Source organism: Talaromyces atroroseus, assembly GCF_001907595.1.
Source record: "Talaromyces atroroseus strain IBT 11181 chromosome Unknown scaffold_3, whole genome shotgun sequence".
NCBI classification, from domain to species: domain Eukaryota; kingdom Fungi; phylum Ascomycota; class Eurotiomycetes; order Eurotiales; family Trichocomaceae; genus Talaromyces; species Talaromyces atroroseus.
The window spans coordinates 610,843-635,154 of record NW_017971435.1 but is presented as its reverse complement, the minus strand read 5'-3'; the positions used below and the strand labels follow the sequence as shown (position 1 = coordinate 635,154).

The 24,312-nt window shown below is 46.8% G+C and overlaps 8 protein-coding genes across 8 annotated transcripts; 4 read left to right on the top strand and 4 right to left on the bottom strand.

The window, feature by feature from the left end:
• Window positions 1-478: 478 nt before the first annotated feature.
• Window positions 479-3,286, bottom strand: UA08_03266 (hypothetical protein; the record flags this gene model as incomplete). The annotated part of the gene is made up of 1 exon (XM_020265547.1): window positions 479-3,286. The coding sequence occupies one exon, from the start codon at window positions 3,284-3,286 to the stop codon at window positions 479-481; it is 2,808 nt and encodes a 935-aa protein (XP_020121706.1).
• Window positions 3,287-3,869: 583 nt separating this feature from the next.
• UA08_03265 (hypothetical protein) lies at window positions 3,870-5,756 on the top strand (the record flags this gene model as incomplete). Its single annotated transcript, XM_020265546.1, has 3 exons — window positions 3,870-4,755; window positions 5,047-5,237; window positions 5,316-5,756. The coding sequence occupies 3 exons, from the start codon at window positions 3,870-3,872 to the stop codon at window positions 5,754-5,756; spliced, it is 1,518 nt and encodes a 505-aa protein (XP_020121707.1).
• Window positions 5,757-8,629: 2,873 nt separating this feature from the next.
• On the top strand, window positions 8,630-10,898 carry UA08_03264 (hypothetical protein; the record flags this gene model as incomplete). Its single annotated transcript, XM_020265545.1, has 6 exons — window positions 8,630-8,825; window positions 8,907-8,998; window positions 9,070-9,144; window positions 9,198-9,442; window positions 9,537-10,649; window positions 10,709-10,898. The coding sequence occupies 6 exons, from the start codon at window positions 8,630-8,632 to the stop codon at window positions 10,896-10,898; spliced, it is 1,911 nt and encodes a 636-aa protein (XP_020121704.1).
• Window positions 10,899-11,194: 296 nt separating this feature from the next.
• On the bottom strand, window positions 11,195-12,505 carry UA08_03263 (hypothetical protein; the record flags this gene model as incomplete). Its single annotated transcript, XM_020265544.1, has 1 exon — window positions 11,195-12,505. The coding sequence occupies one exon, from the start codon at window positions 12,503-12,505 to the stop codon at window positions 11,195-11,197; it is 1,311 nt and encodes a 436-aa protein (XP_020121705.1).
• Window positions 12,506-13,792: 1,287 nt separating this feature from the next.
• On the top strand, window positions 13,793-14,389 carry UA08_03262 (hypothetical protein; the record flags this gene model as incomplete). Its single annotated transcript, XM_020265542.1, has 1 exon — window positions 13,793-14,389. One exon carries the CDS (start codon window positions 13,793-13,795, stop codon window positions 14,387-14,389), a length of 597 nt encoding a protein of 198 aa, XP_020121702.1.
• Window positions 14,390-14,720: 331 nt separating this feature from the next.
• UA08_03261 (hypothetical protein) lies at window positions 14,721-15,101 on the bottom strand (the record flags this gene model as incomplete). Its single annotated transcript, XM_020265541.1, has 2 exons — window positions 14,721-14,996; window positions 15,042-15,101. The coding sequence occupies 2 exons, from the start codon at window positions 15,099-15,101 to the stop codon at window positions 14,721-14,723; spliced, it is 336 nt and encodes a 111-aa protein (XP_020121703.1).
• A 2,663-nt stretch (window positions 15,102-17,764) lies between these two features.
• Window positions 17,765-19,316, bottom strand: UA08_03260 (hypothetical protein; the record flags this gene model as incomplete). The annotated part of the gene is made up of 2 exons (XM_020265540.1): window positions 17,765-19,157; window positions 19,234-19,316. The coding sequence occupies 2 exons, from the start codon at window positions 19,314-19,316 to the stop codon at window positions 17,765-17,767; spliced, it is 1,476 nt and encodes a 491-aa protein (XP_020121700.1).
• Window positions 19,317-20,284: 968 nt separating this feature from the next.
• UA08_03259 (hypothetical protein) lies at window positions 20,285-23,782 on the top strand (the record flags this gene model as incomplete). The annotated part of the gene is made up of 6 exons (XM_020265539.1): window positions 20,285-20,828; window positions 20,890-21,012; window positions 21,077-21,335; window positions 21,394-22,198; window positions 22,536-22,843; window positions 22,942-23,782. 6 exons carry the CDS (start codon window positions 20,285-20,287, stop codon window positions 23,780-23,782), a joined length of 2,880 nt encoding a protein of 959 aa, XP_020121701.1.
• Window positions 23,783-24,312: the final 530 nt, after the last annotated feature.

The following is a 24,312-nucleotide window of genomic DNA, read 5'->3' as shown; positions in this document are numbered from 1 at the left end:
TCTTATCAGCCCCACCGCTGATTGGCTGCGCTGCTCTCCGATGGTCGGCCAGCTAGCCGTATTATTAGTACTCAGAGCGTAATATTACGGCGAACACGCCCAATGCCCGTGTACAATACGTATCATCTAAATAATTACATACTAACCCATCAGCTCCAGTGGGCTCATGTTGTTGTGGGCACTAGACGGATAGCATGGATTTTCAATCTGATAAAAAATAACTACGTCAAAAAATGGGTGGAGTCTGGACCAAGAACGGCGAATCAGCACGCCGCGTCGGTGGGTTTTTGCGTCTTTTTTTCGCACGCCTTTTCCTCTTTCGCTCGGACTTGCCGGGTCCATACGCCTCTTTTTCCATGGCGTATACTATTTACATGTCGGTAAACATATGTTTTTAGTCATTGCTTCTTGGCATCATTGCATTGTAGCATCCGAAAAGAAAAGGGAAAATAAAGGAAAAAGGCAGGTAGATTTTTCATCACCCCGTAAATACTTGCATCCCATGCCTGCGTGCCTCGGGGCTGCATATCTTCCTAACAACTTCCCAAAACCCAGCTGGATCATCTGACTTCCTGAATGTCACCCAGGCTGGTGCAATACCTTGCATCATCAGCACCGGCGTCGCAGCCTCTACTTCCGTCCGCAATTGCTCCGCCTTTTCTGTCTGCCCGCTCTCATGGTAGACGAAGCCTAAACGAGCCGCAACGTTGATGGTCTTCATGTGATATCGTCCTAGAAAGCTCCTTCGTGTTTCCAGCACTTGGGCAAACTGCTCTTCCGCATTCTTCCAGTCGGACTTGGCCAAATAGATACTCGCGAGATTGGACACCGCGATTAACGTGTCCGGGTGGTCCTTCCCTTGCAGCTTCGTACTAACCCGAATCACTTCCTGGAATAGCGTCTCAGCCTCGTCGAATCGGTCTTGGTTAATGTAACTCAAGGCCAGATTGTTGATGGTTAACAGGGTATCAGGATGATCGCGGCCTAGCACCTTTGTTCTGAGTTCCAGAGTCTGCTTGGCCATTGCCTCGGCTTGATCTAGCTTTCGCTGGAAACTGTACGTGACGGATATGTTGTTCATGTATAATAGGGTCTCAGGGTGTTCCAGTCCATTAATACGCTTGGACACCTCGATGGCTTTCAACAGCATTTCCTCGGCTTGGGTCCAGTCCCCCAAAGTCGTATAATTAGTGGCCAGATTCCCGATACTCTTCAGTGTCTCGGAATTCTCTTCACCAAGCTTGAGCTTACTTTCCTCGACTACTCGCTTGAAAAGCCCTTGCGCCTCACTGAGCCGACCCTGGGCTTGATAATTCATGGCCAGATTGTTCAAGGTTGTGAGTACACTAGTGTGGTCAGACCCGTGCACCTTTTCCAAGACGGCCATTGCGCGCATATTGAGTGTAACTGCTTCATCATACTTTCCCATGCTTTGCATTAGCTTGGCTAATAACTGCACGTGTATCGCTGTCTCTGGATGTGCTTGACCAAGGGTCTGCTCAGCCCGAGCTAATGTCATGGATTGGAACCTTGCGGCCTCCTCATACTTGCCGTCTGCGGACAGGCACAGTGATACCTTCTGCATCAGCTCATACCGTTCCTTGGACTCCATGGCTAGCGACGATGCTAATATATATTGTGCATGCGGCATGAGGGCAGTCCAAATGGCTTTTTTATCATGTTCGCTGGTGGGAAATTCTTCGGCTAATCTTTCGGTCGCCTGTTGCGTATAATCCTCTAGGGAATCATCCATAAACAACCAGTCCCTGGTTGCCATATGCACCAGTCGGTGAAGGTCAAAGCCCTGATCACTGCGGACGGTCAGGAAAGAATACGCCTTCAACGTCCCGAAAGCGTCAATCTGTTTCTTCTTTGAGATTTCCGTAGGGAGCAGACGAAGTGGTATATTTTTCGGATCAAAACAGGCCATAAAGGAAAGGTATCTGGCGGCCAATGGGTCTCGAGATCGTATCTGTTCGAACGAGATCTGCCACGTGGTGGCAACCGGGTTTTTTGACTCGCGATACCTTCCATCATCTTCGAAGTCTTCGCTTAGTAGCTCCACGACTGTTTCTTCCGTGCCTTCGAGCATGTCCAAATATTCCCCCACAGAGATACTGTTTTCATTAATGTAGGCAGCTGCCTGTACGATTGCGAGGGGAAGGTAAGTGAGCTGACGCAGAAACCTTGCTGTAACCGCTGAATCGTCTAGAATATCAGCATCAATAATGGACTTGCGCAGGAGCTCCTCCGCTGCGCCTTCGTCCATTTCCGAAATTGCGACGACGTTTGTTCCTGCCAACTTCACAGCTAGTTTGCGGTTTCGTGTCGTAAACAAGATGTCACCATGCGATATCCTGGGAAGATAGTCCATCAGAGTAACCTGTTGCCTTTCGCTGCCAATGTTTTTGAACAGCATGTTTTGATCGTCCGCATTGTCCACTATCATGAACCACTTGCCAATAGATTCATCACTGAGGCGAGCTTTCACGAGTGATTTGACATCTACAGCCGGATCTGTAAGGCCATTTATGTTCAACTGACGCCCAATCTCCAGATATGCAGCTTCGAATGCTTCGGGACTTGTCGCAGGGACCCAAAAAACAGAACAACCGGAACATCTGTCTCTTGTACGGTAGGCCATTTCAACAGCCACCTGGGATTTCCCTACACCTCCGAGTCCCGACAGTGCAAGCCGACGACCAAATACATCTTGTCCTAGTTTTGCCTCGAGTTCTTGTATCACGGAGGAGCGACCTACAAACTTGGGATTTTGCAGAAAAGGCACGACCCAGTACGGCTCTAGAGAGATTTTGTCTGCGCTTTTTGCTGTGTTTAGTGTGATATTGTCGAGCCTGACCGTCGTTTGATGAAATATCAATGCCTGGACATTACGATCTAGCGAAGCGCTTATCTTCTGCACGTCCTTGTCGACTGCGATACTTTTCAGAGCCTTCAATCTTCTCTCCCAAGTACTCGCTTTGGCCGACGGGAGATTTTTATCAACAATGCTGAACAAGAGCTCTACTTGCTCCGTGCACCCATCGACTAGAGGATGAAGTGCACTCGCCACCGAACCTGCAACAGTGCCAGCTTCCGCCTGTTCCTTGGTACGCTTTAATGTGTTGATGATTAGTGGTAGTCGAGTTTTAGTGTCTTGAAACACCTTTGGCATATTCCCAACATCGTCACTAAATTCATGTAAGCGACTCAAGAGCTTCGTCCCGAATTCGACGAACTGGACGATTGCCGACGCAAGGCCAATCAAGGCCAATGCTTCAGCCATGATGTAGATTATCCTTCTGGTTCCGGTTTTAGGAATGAAGACCGGAGATCATTTTGCACCTCTGAGAAGCTAGAAAGAGAAGTGATTAGTTAAACAGCCAGTGTGTTACATGGTTACCACCATGTCTCTGTAGATATTTGTGAACTAGTCCTACAACCTCGAGGCGGGGCTGATTCAGCCTGTGCAATAGTGCACGTATTAGGCTACAATAAGCGATCTGAATGCCCCGACGTAGTGGGCTAGAATCGGGGGTTGCTGTAGGTGGCGTCCAATAACCACCGAACATGCTATGCAAATGCACTCTGCGCAGCGTAATGTTAATGACGTGGTATTTTAAAGAAAGGGAAAATTGTGTTTACTAATCTCGTAATTCATAATCCGCTGGGAAGGCTGAGTGGCTTTCTGCACATGATTATAATCGCAAATTCTTCTTAGCAAGGCATTGGCACGGACATTGCAACCTTAGAAACTATGAATTTAATACTATAAGATAACCTTGAAAGCCTTCAGTAACCCGGTAAGCGTGGGCCTGGAATTTTCTGACAGAGCATAAAAGTCTTTATCCCAGTTGAGGCAGCGTTTCATGTCTCGGGCAGACCCTTTCCTTGCTAAGCCATACCAGCTTCAAATGGATAATAGAACCGCCTCTTCCAGCATAGACAAGGAACCTGATGCTGTTCAAGTCACAAAATCTACAGAAGGAATCACTACAATCACGATAAACCGTTCGCACCGCCGAAATGCCATCGACGGCCCGACTGGCAGAAAGTTGACTGATGCATTCCTAGAATTTGAAAACGATGATGACCAAAAAGTTTGTGTTTTCTACGGCGCCAATGGGACATTCTGCGCTGGATTTGACTTGCATGAGGTTGCAAAGTTTGGGGAGCACGAAGCTGGCGAATATACCGGCCCTCGAATAGGCCAATCCGAACGTGTCGAGGGCCGCAATATTGGGCCGATCGGACCGTCTAGGATGCAAATTCGCAAGCCGGTTATCAGCGCTGTGTCCGGATATGCTGTCGCCGGTGGGCTCGAGCTGAGTTTGCTCGGAGACATGCGTGTTGCTGAGGAGGATGCTATCTTTGGTGTGTACTCTCGACGCTGGGGGGTACCTCTCATCGACGGTGGAACGGTCCGTCTTCAAGCTATTGTTGGCCTTGGTCGAGCTATGGATATGATTCTGACAGGCAGGGGGGTTGGAGCGCAAGAGGCTCTCATGATGGGTTTGGTCAATCGAATCGTTCCCAAGGGTAAGGCGCTTGAAGAGGCAACCAAGATATCACTACAGCTTGTGAAATTTCCACAAGGCAGCATGAATTCTGATCGCACCTCATGTTATTATGCTGTCTACAATGCTAGTTCTTTCGAGGATGCACTGCGTTTCGAATACGACAATGGGATCAAAGTTATTAGTTTGGAGAGTGTCGAGGGAGCTGCGAGGTTCAGTGCTGGAGCTGGCCGGCATGGTAAATTTGAAGAAATTTGAAAGACTTCGAAGAACGTTCAATTAAATGTGAAATGAAATTCTAGCTTTGAGTAGAAACTGAGTACAAATTGAATATTCCAAAGGAACTATTCTTAATTGGGTTAGCACCAAGTTGGTATAGTATACAAAAGTGGGTCATAATTCCTATTCTGGTTAGAGTTAGTGTGAAGATCCACACCGATCCGGCCGTGGTGCGCTGGAAATATCCTCGACTAGCCCAATCAAGTAATACTAGTTTAATATGCGCTTGACCTACGCTCTCCATGGCCAGGCTTGATCATGACGTTCGGATGCAGCTTCTCCAATATGCCTTGCGCTCCTCGATCTGCGCGTCCCTTTGTGAGACTTCTTATCTCTACATCCTCAAGCTTCAAGATACTGCGTTGTGCTAACGGCCAACCGACCTCAGCTAAATTCCAACGGTGTAGCGTCACCCGTCCGCCGTCTTTAACCAAGAGCTTCGTATGTTTCAATTGCGCAACCTGCAAAATCAACTGTGACAAAGAGTGCCCAGCTTGCGCTGCGAGTCGACGACATTAGTTGAAACGTGTGTATGAGGATGCCGCGGCCGCAGGTTCACGGAAACGCAACGCCACAGAATACATCAATGGGCGTCTCGAAAGGTTTGAGCGTATCCTTGCCCAGCATGGCCTCGCCACGGAGAAGATGACACAACCAGTATTGAGACCGGTCACCACCGCAGACGCAGAGACTGCAGCGTCGACAGGCAGACTCATCCTGGATGGGAGCAATTCGCGATACATTAACAGCAATCTGTGGTGTGATGTTGAGAATCATGGTCTTGGCGAATTAGTCGAAGTGGATATCTTTGGCGCGGCAGGTGATTTCTCCGACATGACTCCTACTTTCCCTCAGTCTCGCTTTCACGCGGGCTCTTGGGCACTCCCTAGAACCTTCTGGAGTATCATCCATCCGCCACGGACGACACGTGACTCTGGGAGATATATGCGAAGAACGTGAAGCCTATCTACAAATTCCTACACAGCCCATCTGCACATAATCTCGTTGCAACAACGTACCAAAACTTGCCGTGTGCAACACCGGCGGACCATTGTCTTATGTTCGCGATTTACCTCCTAGCCGTCTTCTCGATGCTTGTAGTAAACCGTGAATGCAACTTGGAAATCGCCCAGAGCGTTTGCAGCAATTCAAAAGATGTGGCTGACTTGAATACAAATACGCCAGTGAGTACAAAGTCCACGTCGTAGGGAATCCCAGCACTTCCTGACCAATATAAGGTAAGTTTTTCTTCCTCCTGAGGAGGGTATCCCGTGGTCGTAATAAAAGCCGTGTCTAAGAACCTAAGGAAACTCCGTACTCTGTATCCGCTACACGATGTACGTATAGAAAGGGTAAGAAGTCCGGCCTAGACATGCATGTATAAATGCGTATGAATATCTATATTTATATACAGAGCTCTATTCCTTCAATATTCTCAAGCACTCATCAAATACATTTACATCACAATGATGGCTACTACGACAGCCACTCGGTCGGCGCATGCCATCATCTAGAAGTGGTAGAGGTCAAGGATATTGAAGTGCTCCACTTGCCAATGGTGTCTCGCCTTCTATTATCTGTCGGTGCTTGGAATCGCCACACCACGACATCTCTGTTGCCATTGTTTTGTGCCAACGTTCGCAATTGCCAAAAAGGCAAACGCATGATTGGGTCGGATATTCCGTCGGCCGGTACACTTAGTTATCAGGCTTAGGGCTAGGGCCATTTCTCCATCTTTCACTACTTGAGCTACTTCTTTACAAGGGATCACTACACAAAAATCCCTAAAGATCAGAACGACAACAACGCCCGCGCTCGGTAGCACATTGTCCTCACCAGAGCTCTCTCTGCTTGGACTGTACGGCCATGGCTTCGAGTTTGTATTCAGAACGGAACGGCACCATACCAAACGGCCTTCCATCGGGGGAGAGGAGAAAGCCGTTGGACAACCCTGTAGACCTGGAGGTTTAAGAATGACAACAAAAATGGTGCGAACAACCAAGAGAATCTCAGTCTGGTGACGTGGGAAGGACCGGATGACACTGAGAACCCGAAGAATTGGCCGGAAAAAGCCAAGTGGAAGTACGCCATCGGAGTTTCTCTGTTTACCTTCATTTCGCTTGTCTCGTCATCCATGATGGCCCCGCCATAGCGCAACTAGGTCACGACATCCATATGAAGAGCGAAGTTTGAGGGTGAGCTAGCGCTCTCCATCTTCATTATCGCCTATGATATTGGGCCTTTTTCCTTTTGTCCCTGTTCGGAGGTCTATGGTCGGAATTGCATGTTACAGGCCAGCAATCTATGGTACTTCTTGTGGAGCTTGGTCTGCGGCTTCGCCCAGAACGAGGCCGATTTTTTTGTCTTCCGTTTTATGGCTGGCCTCGGTGCGAGTGCTCCGCTCGCGGTAGAAGGCGGAGCGATAGGGTGAGTGCTCACTGTGGAGAGTTCGTAATCTTTGCAGTGCTAATCCGTTCTTTCAGAAGTGACATTTGGACCGTTGAAAAACGTGACAGAGCCATGGGCACGTACAGTCTAGCACCAATCCTTGGCCCGGTCCTTACTCCAGTTGCCGGCGGTTGAATTGCTGAGTATTATATATGGCGTTGGGTCTTTGGGTCGTCCAGTATTGCGGCAATAGTGATTCAAGTTTATGGCTACTTTGCCCTTCAAAAGTCTCACGGCGCGACAATGCTCAGGCAGAAAAAGGCTCGATTGATTAAGGAAACGGGCAATCACGAACTTTACCTTGGTGGAGATGTCGACCTACCGTTGTACACGAAAATTGTTGACAACGTAAAACGTCCGATCCGCATGTTCTTCATCTAACCCATCGTCTTGCTGAGTGCGACTTACGTGGCGTACGTATTCGATGTCAACTACCTTTTCATCGCCACCTCTCCCAATAAACTGGCTGGGCGGATACAAAAATAAAACGGGATATGTTATGTTCGATTTACGCGAGTCAGAAGGATAGAGCTCTTATTAGCTTAAGTTTCTGTCTCCTAGGTTCTTTTCTCTTCTTTTCTTTTCTTTTTTCATTACTCAGCATATTGTCTCACAACATGCCCTTGATGTGCGACACCGCCACATTTACGGACACCTTTAAATAAAGTGTTCACAATTGTATGTTGCATGTATTCATTGAGTAGGTATAGCCTAGCATAGTACATTTTCAGAGTCTACTATCCGATTTAGGTTGTCAATTACCGTAGCAGTTTGTTGTCACAACTATACCACGCTCGATTGATTCTGCTTTCGCCCACCGTATTGGTTTACTTACGTGCCCTTCGCTGGTATTGGCAGTACCATCATGCATATCGTGATAATCTCCAAGCAGATTCAAAACCGAACTCGCCCCCGAACTACGTTGCTTGTTTGCTCTCATTGTCACTGATTCCCGGCGTTTTGCGAATGACAGTGAACCAATTATAAATGTCATTTTCTGGAGGTTTTCGAGCAACTACGTACGCAGTATGCAAAATAAGATGCATGGATTATAGCGGGCATCGGTGTTAAGCAGGCCTACGGCGTCGGCTTCTTAACGCGGTTAGGTTTGCGCATTTGTGCTTTGTTGGGATCAGCAGCCCAACTGCTGCATTTGAGCTGCAAATCAGAATGCACCAAGATATTATGTTTCAGTTAGTGACCAAACGCCGGTTTTCTCCAGCAAGTTCATCTTGTTTGTACGCCAGCGCCTGTTGATTTATATACCGGGAGCTATATGTATCGGTCTTTTGCATACCGTTGCCTGGTGCAATATTATGAATATAGAAAACCTAACCTCGCGCCTATAAGCTACAAACCTATATCCGAGATCCAGCAGTTTCTCGATGGCCTCACAGCCGCTGTTGGCCATGTGGCTTTCTATTTCCCTTAGGCTTCATTTCCTCCTGGCTAGTTTGCCGTTGGCTACGGCTCTACGTCAGGTCATGCATGACAGCAGTTTCCAGCCAGACTACGTCCTTCGAATTACTGGTGAAACTATTTCCGTTGCATGCAGAACACGAGCGTCTGCTGTTGTGAATGGTGAGATATTTGGCCCCGTTTATCAAAGACCGGTTCTCTTCATGACCCAGAATTGACTTTGCTCTCGCCTGCTGCCTCTAGAAACTGCACCTGGCCCAACTGTTTATCTAAGGGAAAACCAAACGACCTGGGTCAGAGTATACAATGATCTTAACAAAGACAACGCGACTATAGTAAGTCTATGGCCCGCAACTAAGCAACACATCATTGACTTGAGATATGCTGACCGTGTTACCATTTATAGCATTGGCACGGATTAAGCCAATCTGTAGCCCCGTATTCAGATGGAACGCCCCAGGCGAGTCAATGGCCTATCAGGGTAAGCTCATATCATATTACTGCAGTATCGGAGTCCAACATACTAACAGCAAGGAGGCACAGCATTTCTTTGACTACGAATTGCGGCCACAGATCGGTGAAGCGGGCACTTATTTCTATCATTCTCATGTTGCGTTCCAAGCAGTCTCTGCTGCGGGCCCCCTGATTGTACTCGAGGCAGACGGAGAACATCCATATGATTACGACGAAGAGAGAATGCTCTTTTTCTCCGAGCTTTACAATAATACAGACGACACAATCCAGGATGGTCTTACCCTTCCTTACGCGCAGTTTCTATGGTAAGTGAAACAAGTACAAACAAGTACCAAGCTTGTATATATAATACCTTGCATTGCTGATCCATACGATTTTTTTTTTTTTTTCTAAAATCAGGTCTGGAGAAGCCGAGACTATCTTGGTCAATGGTAATGGCTTTCCAGTATTGCCCGACAATGAAACAGGGGCAACATTGCCCCCTCAGAAAGCCCAGAGTATTGGTAGCACATCCTGTGGTCCAGAAATCATACAAGTCGAGCCAAACAAGACATACCGTTTTCGCGCCATAGGTGGGGTGGCAATGAGCCCATTCGTTTTTGCATTCGAAAACCACGACAACCTCACTGTGATCGCTGCAGATGCTGGCTATACCAACCCAGCAAGCACAGACTACATCCTTATGGGAGCAGGCCAACGGTATGACTTCCTACTTCATACCAAAACGGAAGAAGAGCTGCGGAACCTTGGAAAGAGTGAATTTTGGGTGCCAATTGAACCGCGATGTCCTGATCTGAATAATACCTTCTATGCAGTCCTCCGGTACACGACTCCTGGCATCCATATCAATACGACAACCGACATCTCATCACCTCCTCCTCAATCCCCGGTGCATATCCCGTATGATTGTCAGTATTGGCTAGAATATACCTTGGAGCCGCTGACACCAAATGACTTTCCCACCGCTGATCAAGTAACTCGACAGGTGATCATGACCTCTGCACAACTGAACACCGCGAGTGGATCTTTCTGGACCATAAGTAATCATACCTGGAATGAGTTTAACCAACATGAAGGAGACACTCCGTATAACGACACTAGTCTCACGCATGATACCCCTTACCTTGTCAGCGTGTACGAGCAGGGCGAACGAGCAATCCCGGACTTTGAAAATGCCGTCCAGAATTACAATGGATGGGACCCTGAACTCAACGTGTACCCGGCTGAAATCGGCGAGATTATTGACATAATCCTTGTGAACGAACCAAATGGAGTAGCAGGCGGATTTGACACGCATCCGTGGCATTTTCATGGTGCTCATTTTTATGATCTTGGGAGTGGGCCAGGTTCTTACAATGCCACGGCAAACGAGGAGAAGCTGAGGGGATACAATCCAATTGTGAGGGATACTAGCTTATTATTCAAGTATACCGAGGGATTCGAAATTGGTGCTGGCCTTGATTACACCAGTCAAGGATGGAGAGCTTGGAGGGTTAGGGTGACCGATCCTGGGTAAGCAATTTCTATTCTTTTTCTCGGAGAGAAAATGTCTACTCACAGGTATTTCGCAGTATCTGGATAATCCACTGCCATATCCTGCAGCACATGATCATGGGAATGCAGGCAGTCTGGGTAATGGGTAACGCGACAGAAATTACCCATGGCACGACACCTGATCTAGTGGAAGGCTATCTGACATACGGAGGGAATGCATATGGAAACTCAACAGTTGATCCGCTTGTCACCCACTTTTATGACTGATGATATATACTTCCTTGTTTGATCCGCATGGCCATTGGCTCCACGGACACAAGAATAGGTATGAGAGAAAAGCAGAGTCGTATGTTCATCGGCCCTTTGAACAATGAATTTTTGACTTGTACGCAGATATAGACAAAGATAAAGATATAGAGTCTAAGAATGTCTGGAATTATATTACACTTCTTCAATACAGGCTTCTGACTACATCTGGTGTAAAATGGTTACAATTCACATTTTTGAACGAGTTTGATCGTCGTCATCATCATCATCATCACTATTGGACAGTCTTCCACCACCTAAGGTTTCTTGTACAGTTTCCCCCCTTTCCACACATGCGTGACGTTCTTGGGTTCGCCCAGGATCTTAATATTTTTCAACGGATTACTCGCCACTGCAATTATATCCGCGTCATATCCTTCCTTCAGTTGCCCAGACAAAGGAGCAAAATGAGAACCCAGAGTCTCTGGACTGAGGGCCGTAGAAGCCTCAATAGCCTGCAGCGGAGACATACCTGCATCAACCGCATAGGCAAGTTCTTTTCCATTTTCGCCAGAAAGCCAGTCTGTACCAAGCACAACCTTGACTCCAGACTTGATGGCCAACTCGTATGCCTTTCTGTGTTGCTCGCTGATTTTCAGCAATTTCTTATAGCTGCTTGGCGGTAAGGTTTGGGGATTTTTGATGCCCCCGACAATAACAGCCCTGGTCGAAATGAGGATGGCATTTTTCTCTTTCATCAACGCGATAGCTTCGTCATCTAGATAGCTCCCGTGTTCGATTGTTTTTACACCAGCATTGAGAGCATTCATAATACCCTCCTTTCCATGACAGTGAGCTGCAACAACTCTTTTTGTGCGCGCTGCCTCGTCGACAATTGCTTTGAGTTCCTCGGGTGAGAATTGTGCATCTTCCGGATCATCCAGCAGCGAGCCGACACCACCGGTTGCGCAGACTTTGATCACCTTCGCGCCTCGCCGGACCATCATCCGTACAGTTTTGATGCAATCCGTGACGCCGTCACACACCTGATTTGGAGCCCCGCGACGTTTTAAATCTAGTACTGCTTCGATTGGGATATCGTGCACGTCGGAGTGACCCCCTGTTATACCCAAGAGACCAATGCTCGAGAATATATTAGGGCCAACCAAAGTACCATTTTCTATTGCGGGAGATATATCTCCTGCCAGCCCACCAAGTTCGCGCACAGTAGTAAAACCAGCCATTAATACGGTTTCAAGCTCCTTGGCAGCACACGCACCCGCCATGGCGACCGAGCCAAAAACAGGCAGAAGGGAGTCACCTTCCTCAGGATCTATTCCCTGGAAATGCGTATGGCTGTCCCATAGGCCAGGCATCAGGACAGGAACATGCTTGAATCCAACGTTCGCATATTGTCCCGGAATGGCAGATTGCTGACCAACCCAAGCAATCTTTGGGCCGTCGATTATGAGCGCGCCGTTTTCAATGGGCTCACCACGACCGGGAATCAGAATATCGGCCTTCACTCCTATTAAATCACCATCAGTTGGTGTCGAGTCATGCTCAGCTGTTGGTGCTGGGCGGGATGGCAGCTTGGAACCACTCTTCTCGTCAAAACAGACACGCATTTTGAAACGGTGATCGATTATTCGCAATTTGGAACTAATTCAATCGAAACAGCGGTTGATACGAATGCATGCATAGACATATGAATTAAGATGTTGCCTGGGAAGTTGAAAATCGGCTGGAGTGTTGGGAGGCTGAATCCGTCTTCCCTGTTTGGGAAGGTGGTATCGTTATCTGAGTTATGAGCTAGGCCAAAAGCATTGTAGCCCGCCAACGCCGTGTTATCTCCGACGACTTTCTATATAGGTCGCAAAATGGATGAGTATTGAATAGAAATGTACTTGATTTCATATTGTCATAGCAAGTAATTGATGAGGGATCACCTTTTTTGTTTCTAATATTTGTGCGGTTATGCTAGGTAATATCCTACAACCTTCTGAAGGGAATATATGTATCTTCTGACGTGGGCATGTTTCTCATCAAAACCAGTCGCCACACACAAGGATTATAAAGTACCAAATCTGGCCAGGTTCTTGTCAGTTAGCTAAATTTATAGGGAAAGTACCTAGATGGCATTCGACGGTTTAGGTAGGCATGGATTCTGTTGATGCTGTCAAAACTCTTCGGCTTCCCAAGAAGTCCCGTGATAGAATAAACCCTAACTCAAACATACATCAACGGCTCAGGTATCTAGGTTCTCAGGCTCAACCAATTGATCAAGGAAAATGAAAATACATATACTTTGTCAAAATCTTTCTGACAAATACTTAAAAGGGTCAATGTTGATTGTGCTAGATGATACCAAAAAGACTGAATTACAAGATATGAATGAATGGATTCTTTGACTTCAGGAAGAGTCGTAATCAACGGAGTGGCAAATGTAACCTTTATGAGTAGTGCTTAATAATATATCAAAAGTTGTTCAGCATGTCTGTTGATTCAAAAAAGCATGAGTAATATGAGATTGTTACTGAATGCGCCATTGTCTTTCACAATGTTGCCGCAACAAAGGTTATCCGTTCTTAATCAACCAATCGCATCTTTGTAACCATCTCAGTGTTTTTTGTTGCCTACTTGTATTGCCTCTAACCGGATTGTCCACAAGAATCTGTGACAAAGATAGTGGCACCTAGGAATTCTAAATACTGTGAAGATATAAATCCAAACATCTTCCGCCCAACACTTCTGTAAATCCTCTTCCTTACCAACAACTCTAAACCTCCTTCAAAGTTGGCTGGCATTTCCTACCTAATTGACTACCTTCCCAAATCTATCACTCCCCACGACTTCAGTACTCTCTTAGGCAACCTCCCAAGAACACGAAAACACGAACAGTGAACACAAGAAAGATGCCACGCCCGGCCATTCCCAAGCCCGGCTTTTCTGTCCTCCGTCTGCACAACAGCAAAAATCCGCATCTCATCGCCCATCTGTCCTCGGCAGAGAAAAGAAACCTGTTAAACTCTGTCGCCCAAGACATCGAGGGCTGCATCTGGGTTGTCGGCCATTACATCCAATCCGGCCATCTAGACGCCACACACACGTTTGAATTCGATCAAATCATCAATGAAATTCATCGAGACGAACGGGACGAGATGGAGAAGAAGTTACGCAAGATGACTGTCAAAACGAAGATCTACAAAAGGCGGGAGAAGGCATTGAGAAGGGAGATGAAGAAACGGCAGGAGAGAAGAAGACAGAGAAGGGAAGAGAGGCGGAGGGATGAACAGCAAAGAATGGTAACCAGCAGCCAACAGACTTCCGTTGACCCTACGACAGCCGATGTTGAGTGCTTTGAGACAGGCTGCCTGCATGCTGGTCCGTCGAATCAAATCGATCGTGATCCTCGCGCTGGCTCTGGAAGGGGTCTGTCTGCTGCTGACAACACGACAACGCAAGTAACAGTAGTCTCCGTTGACGAATTTGAAGAGTCGTTCTCCAGTTAGCAGTCCAATGGAGGTCGATGCCCCGAGAGCTCTACTCTAGATGCTATCTCTTATGGTCGGAGAGGGTTTCATATTGACAGATCAAGGTGTTGGATTGGGAGAATCGTGTTGTGGTTAGGCTTCTTTTCGTTTCTTTTCTTTTTCTTCAGTGATTAAACATTGGATAAAATTATAGAACAAAAGCATATCTGAATTTAGATTCCTTGTCTGCTATCTAACATACATGATAACCCACCCCCCGCCCCCGACTTATTCATAATTCAGGCATTTGAAAGCTGACCCTAGTTATTTCATGTAAAAGTACATATTTGGATTAATTATCCATCACTTATCAAATGTAATCTTCTTCTACAACAATGGTATTCCCTTTTCTGGCGTCTTTACCTATGCCCTGCTTTTGCTTCAGAACGGGCATCTGTGAGATGTCCGGCTGGATCGTAACGAAGTGCACATTAAATGCGCAGAGACATTGACGAACTGCGTCCATCACACCTCCTAACTCTGATATATTAATATTTCCATCGAGAACAACATGCACAGAGCCGATATTTGTATGCTGATTGAGGCGCCAGATGCAAAGTTCGTCAATAGTGAGAACACCGGGGACCTCAGGAGGAATTCAGTAAAACACGAATACTAAACAAAGACATACAATCAAATACAGAGCTGGAATAGAACTGACAGCTTTGAGATGTGTCTTCACATCCTCCATGTTGACGTTCGTCGGAACACTTTGTATAAGAATACGACCGGAACTTAGGGCTAAGGATGTCCTGTCAGCGGTGAAGTTGAGAGAGTAGAAGCAATTTCACTTAAACATACCCAGTGGCATAGAAAACATAAGAATCATTATTGCAATCGCCATACTAACCACCGGATCCGCATAATACCGACCATCGTGCCTCGTCAGCCAAATGACTAGTGAGGATACTATAACGCCAATGTTGTTCAAAGCATCTCCGATAAGGTGTAACATAATACTAAGAGAGCCGAGTTCGTATTTCGGTTTGTGGGGAGTACCCTGCAGATGCCTCATTGTCATGGTTAGCATGCACATGAAGCATATTACTCCGAACAAAGGGTCTTTCTAGGGTACCATTTCCGCGGTAGTGTTTCCGTAGTTCTCTCCATATGATAGTTCTGCAGTTGAGTCTGCGTGGCTGTCGTTCGGTTTGTGATCTATACCAGTAATGAATCAGCATTGCCGTGGCCAGTGATTTAGAGGACACACCGTGCACAAATATGATGCTGCAGATATTTAACGCCAAGCCAACACTACCTACCACCAACACGAGTTTTGGGTGGAGGACGTCTAGTATTTTGTAGTCAGCACTAGCCATCTTCTTGCCTGTTCACACACGGTGTATACCATTATGCATGTATATAAACTTCTCAATAGACTGCAAAATTGCGCTAGTTCCGAGGGCAGATAAGAACACACCATTGAAAAAAGCACCGAGGGTTTGAGCTCGTTGCCATCCGAATGGAAGCCAACGCGGTGGCGGTTGACTACTTTCGGTCAACTGCGTGCCTGTTTAGCCATTTGCTTCGCCAAATAAAAAAGAAATAAATAAATATGGAATATCATGCATACCTCCAAAGCAACTAGCGCGATGACGAATCCGAAGAGGTCGTTGAGCTGAGAGACAAATTTAGCAAGAAGTCATATACACGGATTTTCACAGGGCTTGTTCAACGTGCGTAGTGAAATGCATCGGCGATCAGCGCGAGTGAGCGAGAATAGAAACCAACTATATGAGTGCAAAAGGAACGATAAGCTCATTGTCAATGTACAACCCCAAGGACAAGCAATTACCGGCTATCTCAACTGCGAAGAAAGACGCTGTGATTATGATGATCAATCTGAGACGAACCCTCCTAGAAAGTTGGACTGTCATGCCGGAAAATCTTTAATTGCACTCTGGTTGTTTCTTGTGAAAGGAAAGCATGGAGATTGTAACATTAGACTGGGCATTGATACGCATTATATCTAGCTACTGAAAGTTCTATTTGAGTGTCCTCCAAGGTCGACACAGGTGTAACACGAAGGCGATGACTGAAGGCCCCGTCAGTCCCAAAGTCACACATGTGTTAGCTATCTAGTCCATGACAATATTGGCTTGTTAATGACAAGCATGGGTTAGAAGAGCTATTTCATTTCGCCACTTAAGATATGCCATGCGAAAGCTCTGGGGCCGGAAACGAGGCGGCGTTATGCAGCGTTACCAACTCAGTTTTATTTGTGTTGGGACCCAGCTGCTCTTGTTCAACCTGAGATGGGCGATTGGGTTGCACATCATAGCCAGAGTACCTACCCGTGCATTGGCAGTATATGTACGCGGTCCCGGCACGGCTAGGTACTGTTGGAATCTCGGATATTGACAAGCGGCCGACAAAACAGAAATGAATTTCTCAAATAACCAAGCGAATGATAAGTGCACGGATAAACCACTTAGGTATCCGACGATTAACAATGACTCCTGAGCAATCCTATTTCAAAGTTCTGCTATCAGGTCGTCAAGAAGCCAGGATCCATGGAAAATGCAGTTGACAACAGCGGCAGCTTGAAGGAGTCATGAAGAATGGGCCGAATTCACAATTCGTTATATAGAAATGGAGACTCGACAAAGGTTGTTCTTGTGGAAGATGGGTGAAGAGTGTATGAGACCCAAATATCCGAGTGGACTTTGAAAACTTCAGAAACAAAGAAGTCTGGACCAACTCCTTCACTATCAGCCAGAAGGACATGCTCGAATCGGTTCTCCGCGTAACCGACACCTAGGTCTCGGACTGAATTATCACGATAGTGTCAGCCCAAGAGCGAGTCATCCGATAGAGGAAGGTAAAACGGCCGGCTTTGCAAAGAAGTTGTACACGCGCGTCTTTGATTCTGACGGGTTTGGGAACTTTGAGCATAAAGAGGGCACGCTTAATGAATAGTTTGCTAGGCCTCCCGAAGGATGATATCGATGAAGCAACGATAGTGGCCATAGAACGCTCGAAGCTACTTCCGTGCGGAGGTAGATAGAACTTGAGTCGAGTTCTATTGTTACGTACTTAGGTAGCTAGTGTGTTTACTTTATTTCCTTTTTCCATATTTGATTTCCCACCCCTTTGACTTCGAACTTAAGTAGATGTTCTATTCCCAGACTTTATTTGGCTGAAAATGCCTATTAGAAAGTGTATAGACTTGCTTTTTATGTTCTCTTTTGGTATTCTGAGAGTTTAAAATGACACTTGCAAACACTGAAGATTCCTTAAAGTAATATCTAGGAGCATTAGCTGTGTTCTTTTTTTTTAAGAACAAAAAAGGAAACGCTGATTTCAATTCCAAAACCTTCTTTATGTTATGAAAATTGAATCATAAAAATCACACTAGACCTCGGAAATCGAAGCGTCTAACGAATCCTGTGCAATTGAGCCCATGATGAAAGAGTCCCACGCCCCTTCCCGCCATGGCTTTCTAAGAAGAAGCCGAATAGCCTTTTGACGCAGTTGTATATGCGGAGATTTTTGCGCAACATAGAATAACGGTTGAATGAAACTGTTCCGAAAGGAAAAGAGAGGCAGCAGACCTGTGTTTTCGAGCAGCTCTTCTCCAGCCCCAACATCATACCGACTAGAACAGTATCCCGCCTCAAGGACTCCTTCAATGAGCTCAATGATCTCTTGGAAGTACTCGAGTTTCGCCGAATTTGAGCCGGCAGTAGGATTGGTTTTGGTAAGAGACTGTGCTGACAGTTGTTTATTATGTACCTCATTAACAATAAGAACAGTAACAAGATAGTTAACTCGAAGCAAAGAAGGGCGATGTGTGGCGATGTCTTGCTCAGTCGGGGAGACCGCGGTGAATTTTCGGTGCCAAAAGTCCAATTTAGACTGGATGGTCCGCCAGCTCGCTGTGTAGGAGGTATTATTAGGCCCAATCCCCTGTGCTTTTGCGTTTCTGCGTGCGGATACAGCATGACGCCATGTCATGACTTCGTTCTTGATGTTGACGAGGTCGTAGGTAAGTGTTTCCAGATCAGATTGACGAGTCAGGGATATCTTATTTGCGTACACCTCGGGAATCTGTAGTGAAATATCTGAATAGGACTGGTCTAGGTTTAGCCACATCATCATGATCATGTCTATAAGCGCCAGCAGATTCGCAAACAATTGCCCCTGTGGGCATTTTCCAAGACCAGCTGCAAATTTGATGGCGTTTTTGAGATGTAAACGTATACCACTGGCGTTGCCTTGCATGAACTCGAATATGATAAGGAGTATGCAGCATGTAAGAGCATTTGGCGGTGACGGTGAATGATCGTCGTCTAGATTTATCCCCGCAAGCTGCCACCGGAAGCAAGCAACAGCTTTGCCATACTGTTGCAACGCTACCTGATACATACTATTTGACTGAGAGTCCCATGTTGAGAAAACCGGGGTTGCTTGATATGTCCTGCTCATGATGCCTGTGGCGATGACAGCGTGATAGATGGCAGGGTCTTGCTGAGCGAGCTGAAGAAATGATGGAGCCCAAGGGTTGTTCATCAGAGCCGCCGAAAACTGTATTTCAGTCGCGGTCTCGAAGGACTGGAAACCTTGAGCTTCTCCTTCATTGGCGAAGAGTGTGCGAGGAACAAGACCGAAGAAGGGCGAGATGCGGCCAGCATGGCCACCGAATTTCTTGCCAGTCGAGGGATCAATATATCCATCACAGATACGTCCTGTCTTGTGGCAGCTGTTGCAGATGGGCTTTGCTTCGTCACAGCGCCTATGACGGATTCTGCCATGGGTGTATGTCAGTCAGTAAAATAGCCCATTCCATCACGATAGCTTTAACGATGACAAAAAAGACATACTTGCAAGTACCACATCCGGTCCTATTTTTAGGAGCGTTGGCGCGAAGTCTTTTGGTTTTCTGCTTTGAATTGTCCGCCATCATCTTTGATGATTAGGAGATGGGTCTTAAACCTTCTCTGTGCAGTTATACGCAACGGCGAATAGGAGTACGTAGACCACAGAGATTAAATAAGCATGGACTATGTAACCTAGTTCAACTTCGTACTATTTCGAAAATTGGCATAAGAAATTAGCCTATATCAATGGCTGGTCCCAACATTGAAATACTTGTTGGTGGCAAGCTAAGCTTCCGCTAGCCAATAGAGACTGCAGCTGACTTCACCGGAGTGGGTACCTCAGTAAGCCCTATTTATAGAAGCCCCAGGGACGTCTTTGCAAATTTCAGGAGCTTTTTTTTTTCAGCTATTCGCATAGAGCATAGCCATTAGCCCACGTATTAAAGACCTAGCACAGGCGAGATTTCACCAAGCTTTTCACCCTACTAGGAAGGCGGTGAGTTTTATGAACATTGCGCTATACTATTTTATTAGTATATTGATACATTTTGTATTTTTAAACTAAACTTATTAATTAGGAAGCGCTTTTTAGTGGTACCCAGTTTTATTATGCTGGCAATATCTGGGGGCTAATTAGCTGAAAGTCTGAAACCCGATACCAGTCAGTCCTTTTGCTATGGTAGGTTAGGTGTGAACTTAAAACTGGAAATTTTACGCATCGCCGAACTAGGTCTGATCCCTTCTCGTTCGAGCGCGAAAAGCCTCAATTGACAAAATAACGATCGTCGGGTCGCCTATTTATTGCTTACGTTGACATGGCCAGTGGCTCTGATGAGTCTTGTGTAATCGCTCCTTTTGTTTAGGAGATGTGTTGACCATGGAAAGCTCCAGGTAACTTTGTAGCCTGTTCAAGCACCCAGTCATGTATATAAAGGGGTCGCTGCATTACCTGTTTGCGGCTCCAGGCCTATAGGTGAAACACTCATTATTGTCACATTTCAACAAGTACTCTCTCTTACATTCTTCTCCGGCCCTACGATACCCTCCCCCCAATATGAAGTTTGGCTCCTGGGCTCTGATAGCCTTGTCAGGGCGCGGTCTCGCCGACACCATTGTGTCATTGAACAGTGCTGTCGCCAACTGTCCACCACTGGGAGCAGTTCTGCCAGCGCCTAAGAAGCCATCCGCGGACGCGACAGTCCAAAAAGTCTTGTCTCAACTCGACGAATTGAAAGAAGAGGTCGGCGCAGCGCTGCTCGGGAACGCAACGGCACTGTCACTTTCAGTCTCATCCGCCTATGAAGATGGTATTCTTGCCAATCTGTCATACACCCCGGAGCTATACAACACCACAGGGACACATACGGTAACTGGTGATACTGTTTTCAGGATAGCAAGCGTCAGCAAGGTCTTCACCGTCCTAGCACTACATATGCTGGGCGACAAGATTAGCTTTGCAGACCCCATCACTAAATATGTGCCGGAACTAAACCGGATCAAGGCGCAGCAAAGCATGGATAACCGTGTTACGACACCTGATTGGAAACGCATTTCTCTTGATGCCCTAGCTACTCAGCTGGCAGGAGTTGGAAACAACTGTGAGTCAATGAAGAAACCCAACTGAAAGAAGTTGATTGAATTAATAGAATTGTTTGTTAGTGGGAGACGACCTGGCCAACAACCCTGCTTTGAACCCGACACAGTACGGCCTTCCGGTATTAACACCAGAAGAACATAGTGAATGTGGCGATCTGCCTTCATCGCCAACATGTACCTGGCAGGGTAATATACCCCAATTTCCCGTTAGCTTGATTGCTCGACAGCCTCAGCTAACTACGTTGTGCAGATTTCTGGAACGATTTTGGTAAATTACATCCAACATACGGTCCATATACTACGCCAGCATACAGTGATGCAGCATACGATATCCTAGGCCTAGTGATCGAGCGTGTATCGAATCAATCATACGGAGACTTCATCCGGCAAAGAATCTTTGCACCCCTTAACATGACGCGCTCTTTTGTTACCAAGCCTGAAGACGATAGCATAGGCTTCATCTCTAACGAGGCCAACTTCTGGAGTACGTCATTGGGATTTGAAGAAGCGTATGTGCACATTGTCTCATTATCTTATATTGATTGATTCAACAACTAAACTCTATAGTGATGGTGGTTTTTACTCCTCCTCAAACGATCTTGCCAAGTTCGGCCAGGCCATCCTGAGTTATAAGCTTATTGATGAGGACACAACCAAAGCCTGGCTCAAGCCACGTACACATACATCCTCTCTAGGAATCTCTGTCGGCGCGCCGTGGGAGATCGGGCGCGCCAACAACCTTACTGTCGATGGTCGCGTAATCGACATCTACGGCAAAATCGGTGGTTTGACTGATTACAACACCTGGTTCATCGTTATCCCTGACTACGGACTGACCCTGTCCCTGATGACGGCTGGCCCAGAGTCCAGCCTAGGAACGCAAGTGGTGATCGCAACTGAGGTCCTCAAGCCGCTCGTCAGAGCCATCGAGGCAGCTGGCAAGGTCCAAGCAAACGCTACCTTTGCTGGCACATACGCTAACAGTCAGACGAACAGCAGCATCACGCTGGAAGTCGACGATGAGTCGGGGCTACACGTGCAGAGCTGGCTTATGAATGGTCAAGACATTCTAGAAACATATCCCATCTTCTCCTCAGGCGCGGCATCATACTTATCGGTGCGTCTGTTCCCTACCGGCTTGGAGAGCAGCAATTCCTCGGCCTGGCGCGCCGTTTACAATACCTTGGACCCGTCAGAGGTTCCGGCAGAGGACGAGTTGTCGTTCATATTACAGTTTGCCTGCCATAGTTGGGAGCTTATAGATAATGTGGTTTACGGATATAATGGCCTGGATGATTTCGTGTTTGGGTTCAACAACGGTTCTTCTGCGACGAGCATCACACCGCGGGCCTTCCGGCAGACACTCATGCGAGTCTGAGATACTTTTATAGGTAGAGCAGACAAATAGATAGTGAATATCGGGTTATGTTAGCTAAGTAGTAAGTGAAAATATACCTACGTGTCAGCATAAGGCTCAAGTTGTCTATGGGTGTGATTTGTTAGATTCTTAGAGGTCGCTCAGGGACCTCTAAGAATAGTGTTTCATTAGTATATTGCTTCTTCTGTATTTAGAATGACTATAGATGCCTAGAAATTGATATGAAAATAAAGATTACAAAAGGGGCATATTTAGTGTGTAGGCGCGGCTAGGAATCAACCTCGGCTAAAGCACGTAATGATGGCCTCCGATTGGCCAGAATCATTCCTAGGCCGATATCCGAGATACCAACCGGGAGATCCTCCAAGCCGAGTCTCTCGACATTTGTTCTCTTTTGCACATTTTCTTCGCTCTGCGACAGTCCACTCGATTCCAAAAGCCTTCATCTAAACTTCTGACGCACGAGGTTACGGTCAAAACGTCCCGAGCAGGGCAGATAAACCGGTATTTCCTCTCGGCCGAAAGTATGGCCAGTCAACCTGGTGACTACGCTGCTGTGCGCAAAGACATCGCCGCCCAGCTCAATAAGCCCGGTTATGATGATGGTAGCGCAGGGCCTGTTTTTCTCCGTCTAGCATGGTCAGCAAATCACCGTGTCTCTCGCGCATTCCCCCCATGCCTCGCGCGTATTGTTGCGTGAACAACATTGGCTGACGCTTATTCCATGTGATACTCAGGCACTCCGCTGGCACGTATGATCTCGAGACAGACACAGGTGGATCGAATGGAGCGGGCATGCGATACGAGGCCGAAGGCGGAGATCCCGCAAATGCAGGACTTCAGGTTGCGCGTACTTTTCTCGAACCGGTGAAAGAACGACATCCGTGGATTACATATGCCGATCTCTGGACACTGGCAGGCGTGGTTGCGCTGAAGGAAATGGGTGGTCCGGATGTGAAGTGGTTGCCTGGAAGAACCGACTACGTCGATGATAGCAAGCTGCCACCACGCGGTCGTTTACCCGATGCGGAACAGGGAGCTGATCACTTGCGACAAATATTCTATCGCATGGGGTTCAATGACCAGGAGATTGTCGCGCTATCGGGAGCACACAACCTAGGGCGTGGACATATGGATCGGAGCGGCTACGATGGTCCGTGGGTGAACAATCCGACTCGATTCTCCAACCAATTTTTCAAACTACTTCTGAACCTCGAATGGAAACCGCGTACGCTGTCAAACGGATTGAAGCAATTCAGTTATAGTGACCCTGAACTACCTGAAGACGAGAAGGAGGAGCCTTTGATGATGTTACCCACTGACATGGTGCTTGCATCCGACCCAGCGTTTTCGCCATGGGTCAAGAAATATGCCGACGATAAGGACCTTTTCTTTAAAGACTTTGCTAAGGCGTTTGGCAAGCTGCTAGAGCTTGGAATCAAGCGTGATGAACAGGGCAATGTGACGAATACTGATAATGTTCTTGGCGGATACATCTCAGCTCCAAAGAAGAGCAATACGCCCCAGGGGAAGCCAGGGGCCCAAGGGCAGCACTGCGTGGCTAAGGCGAAGCTGTGAAGTTCTTAGTTGGCCCTTCAAAGTAACAAGAGCAGGACGTACATACACCACTGAGAGAGCATAGTAGGATAGATCCATAGATCCATAGATGACGAATAGCGGTTGATTGTGTCCATTTCGAGTGTTCTGCATAATGAAGCTGCCCGTAGATTACAGAAAGCGAAATGCTAGTAATGGAAGACAGTTAAAACAAAAAACAAAGAAGGACAGGTTGATGGAGGACTTTAGGTAGGTGGAGCCCCGAGAATGCGGGGGAACAATTTCCCCTGTCCGGGGGAATCAGGTGACCCAATAACAAAAATCGCGAATTGCAAATGTCATCTTGCAGAGTCCATGAGTATGCATGCATACAAGTTATGGGTATGGAAGCAACTCTTAGCATCTATCAAGACTAGTCGTGCACGAATTACTTGAAAACGAGGCATGCAAACCAACGAACGCTGACAACATAAACACGTATAAATAGGCAAAAAAAAAAAAAAAAAAAAAAAAAAAAAAAAAAAAAGAAAATGCTGTGGCCAGAATCATGC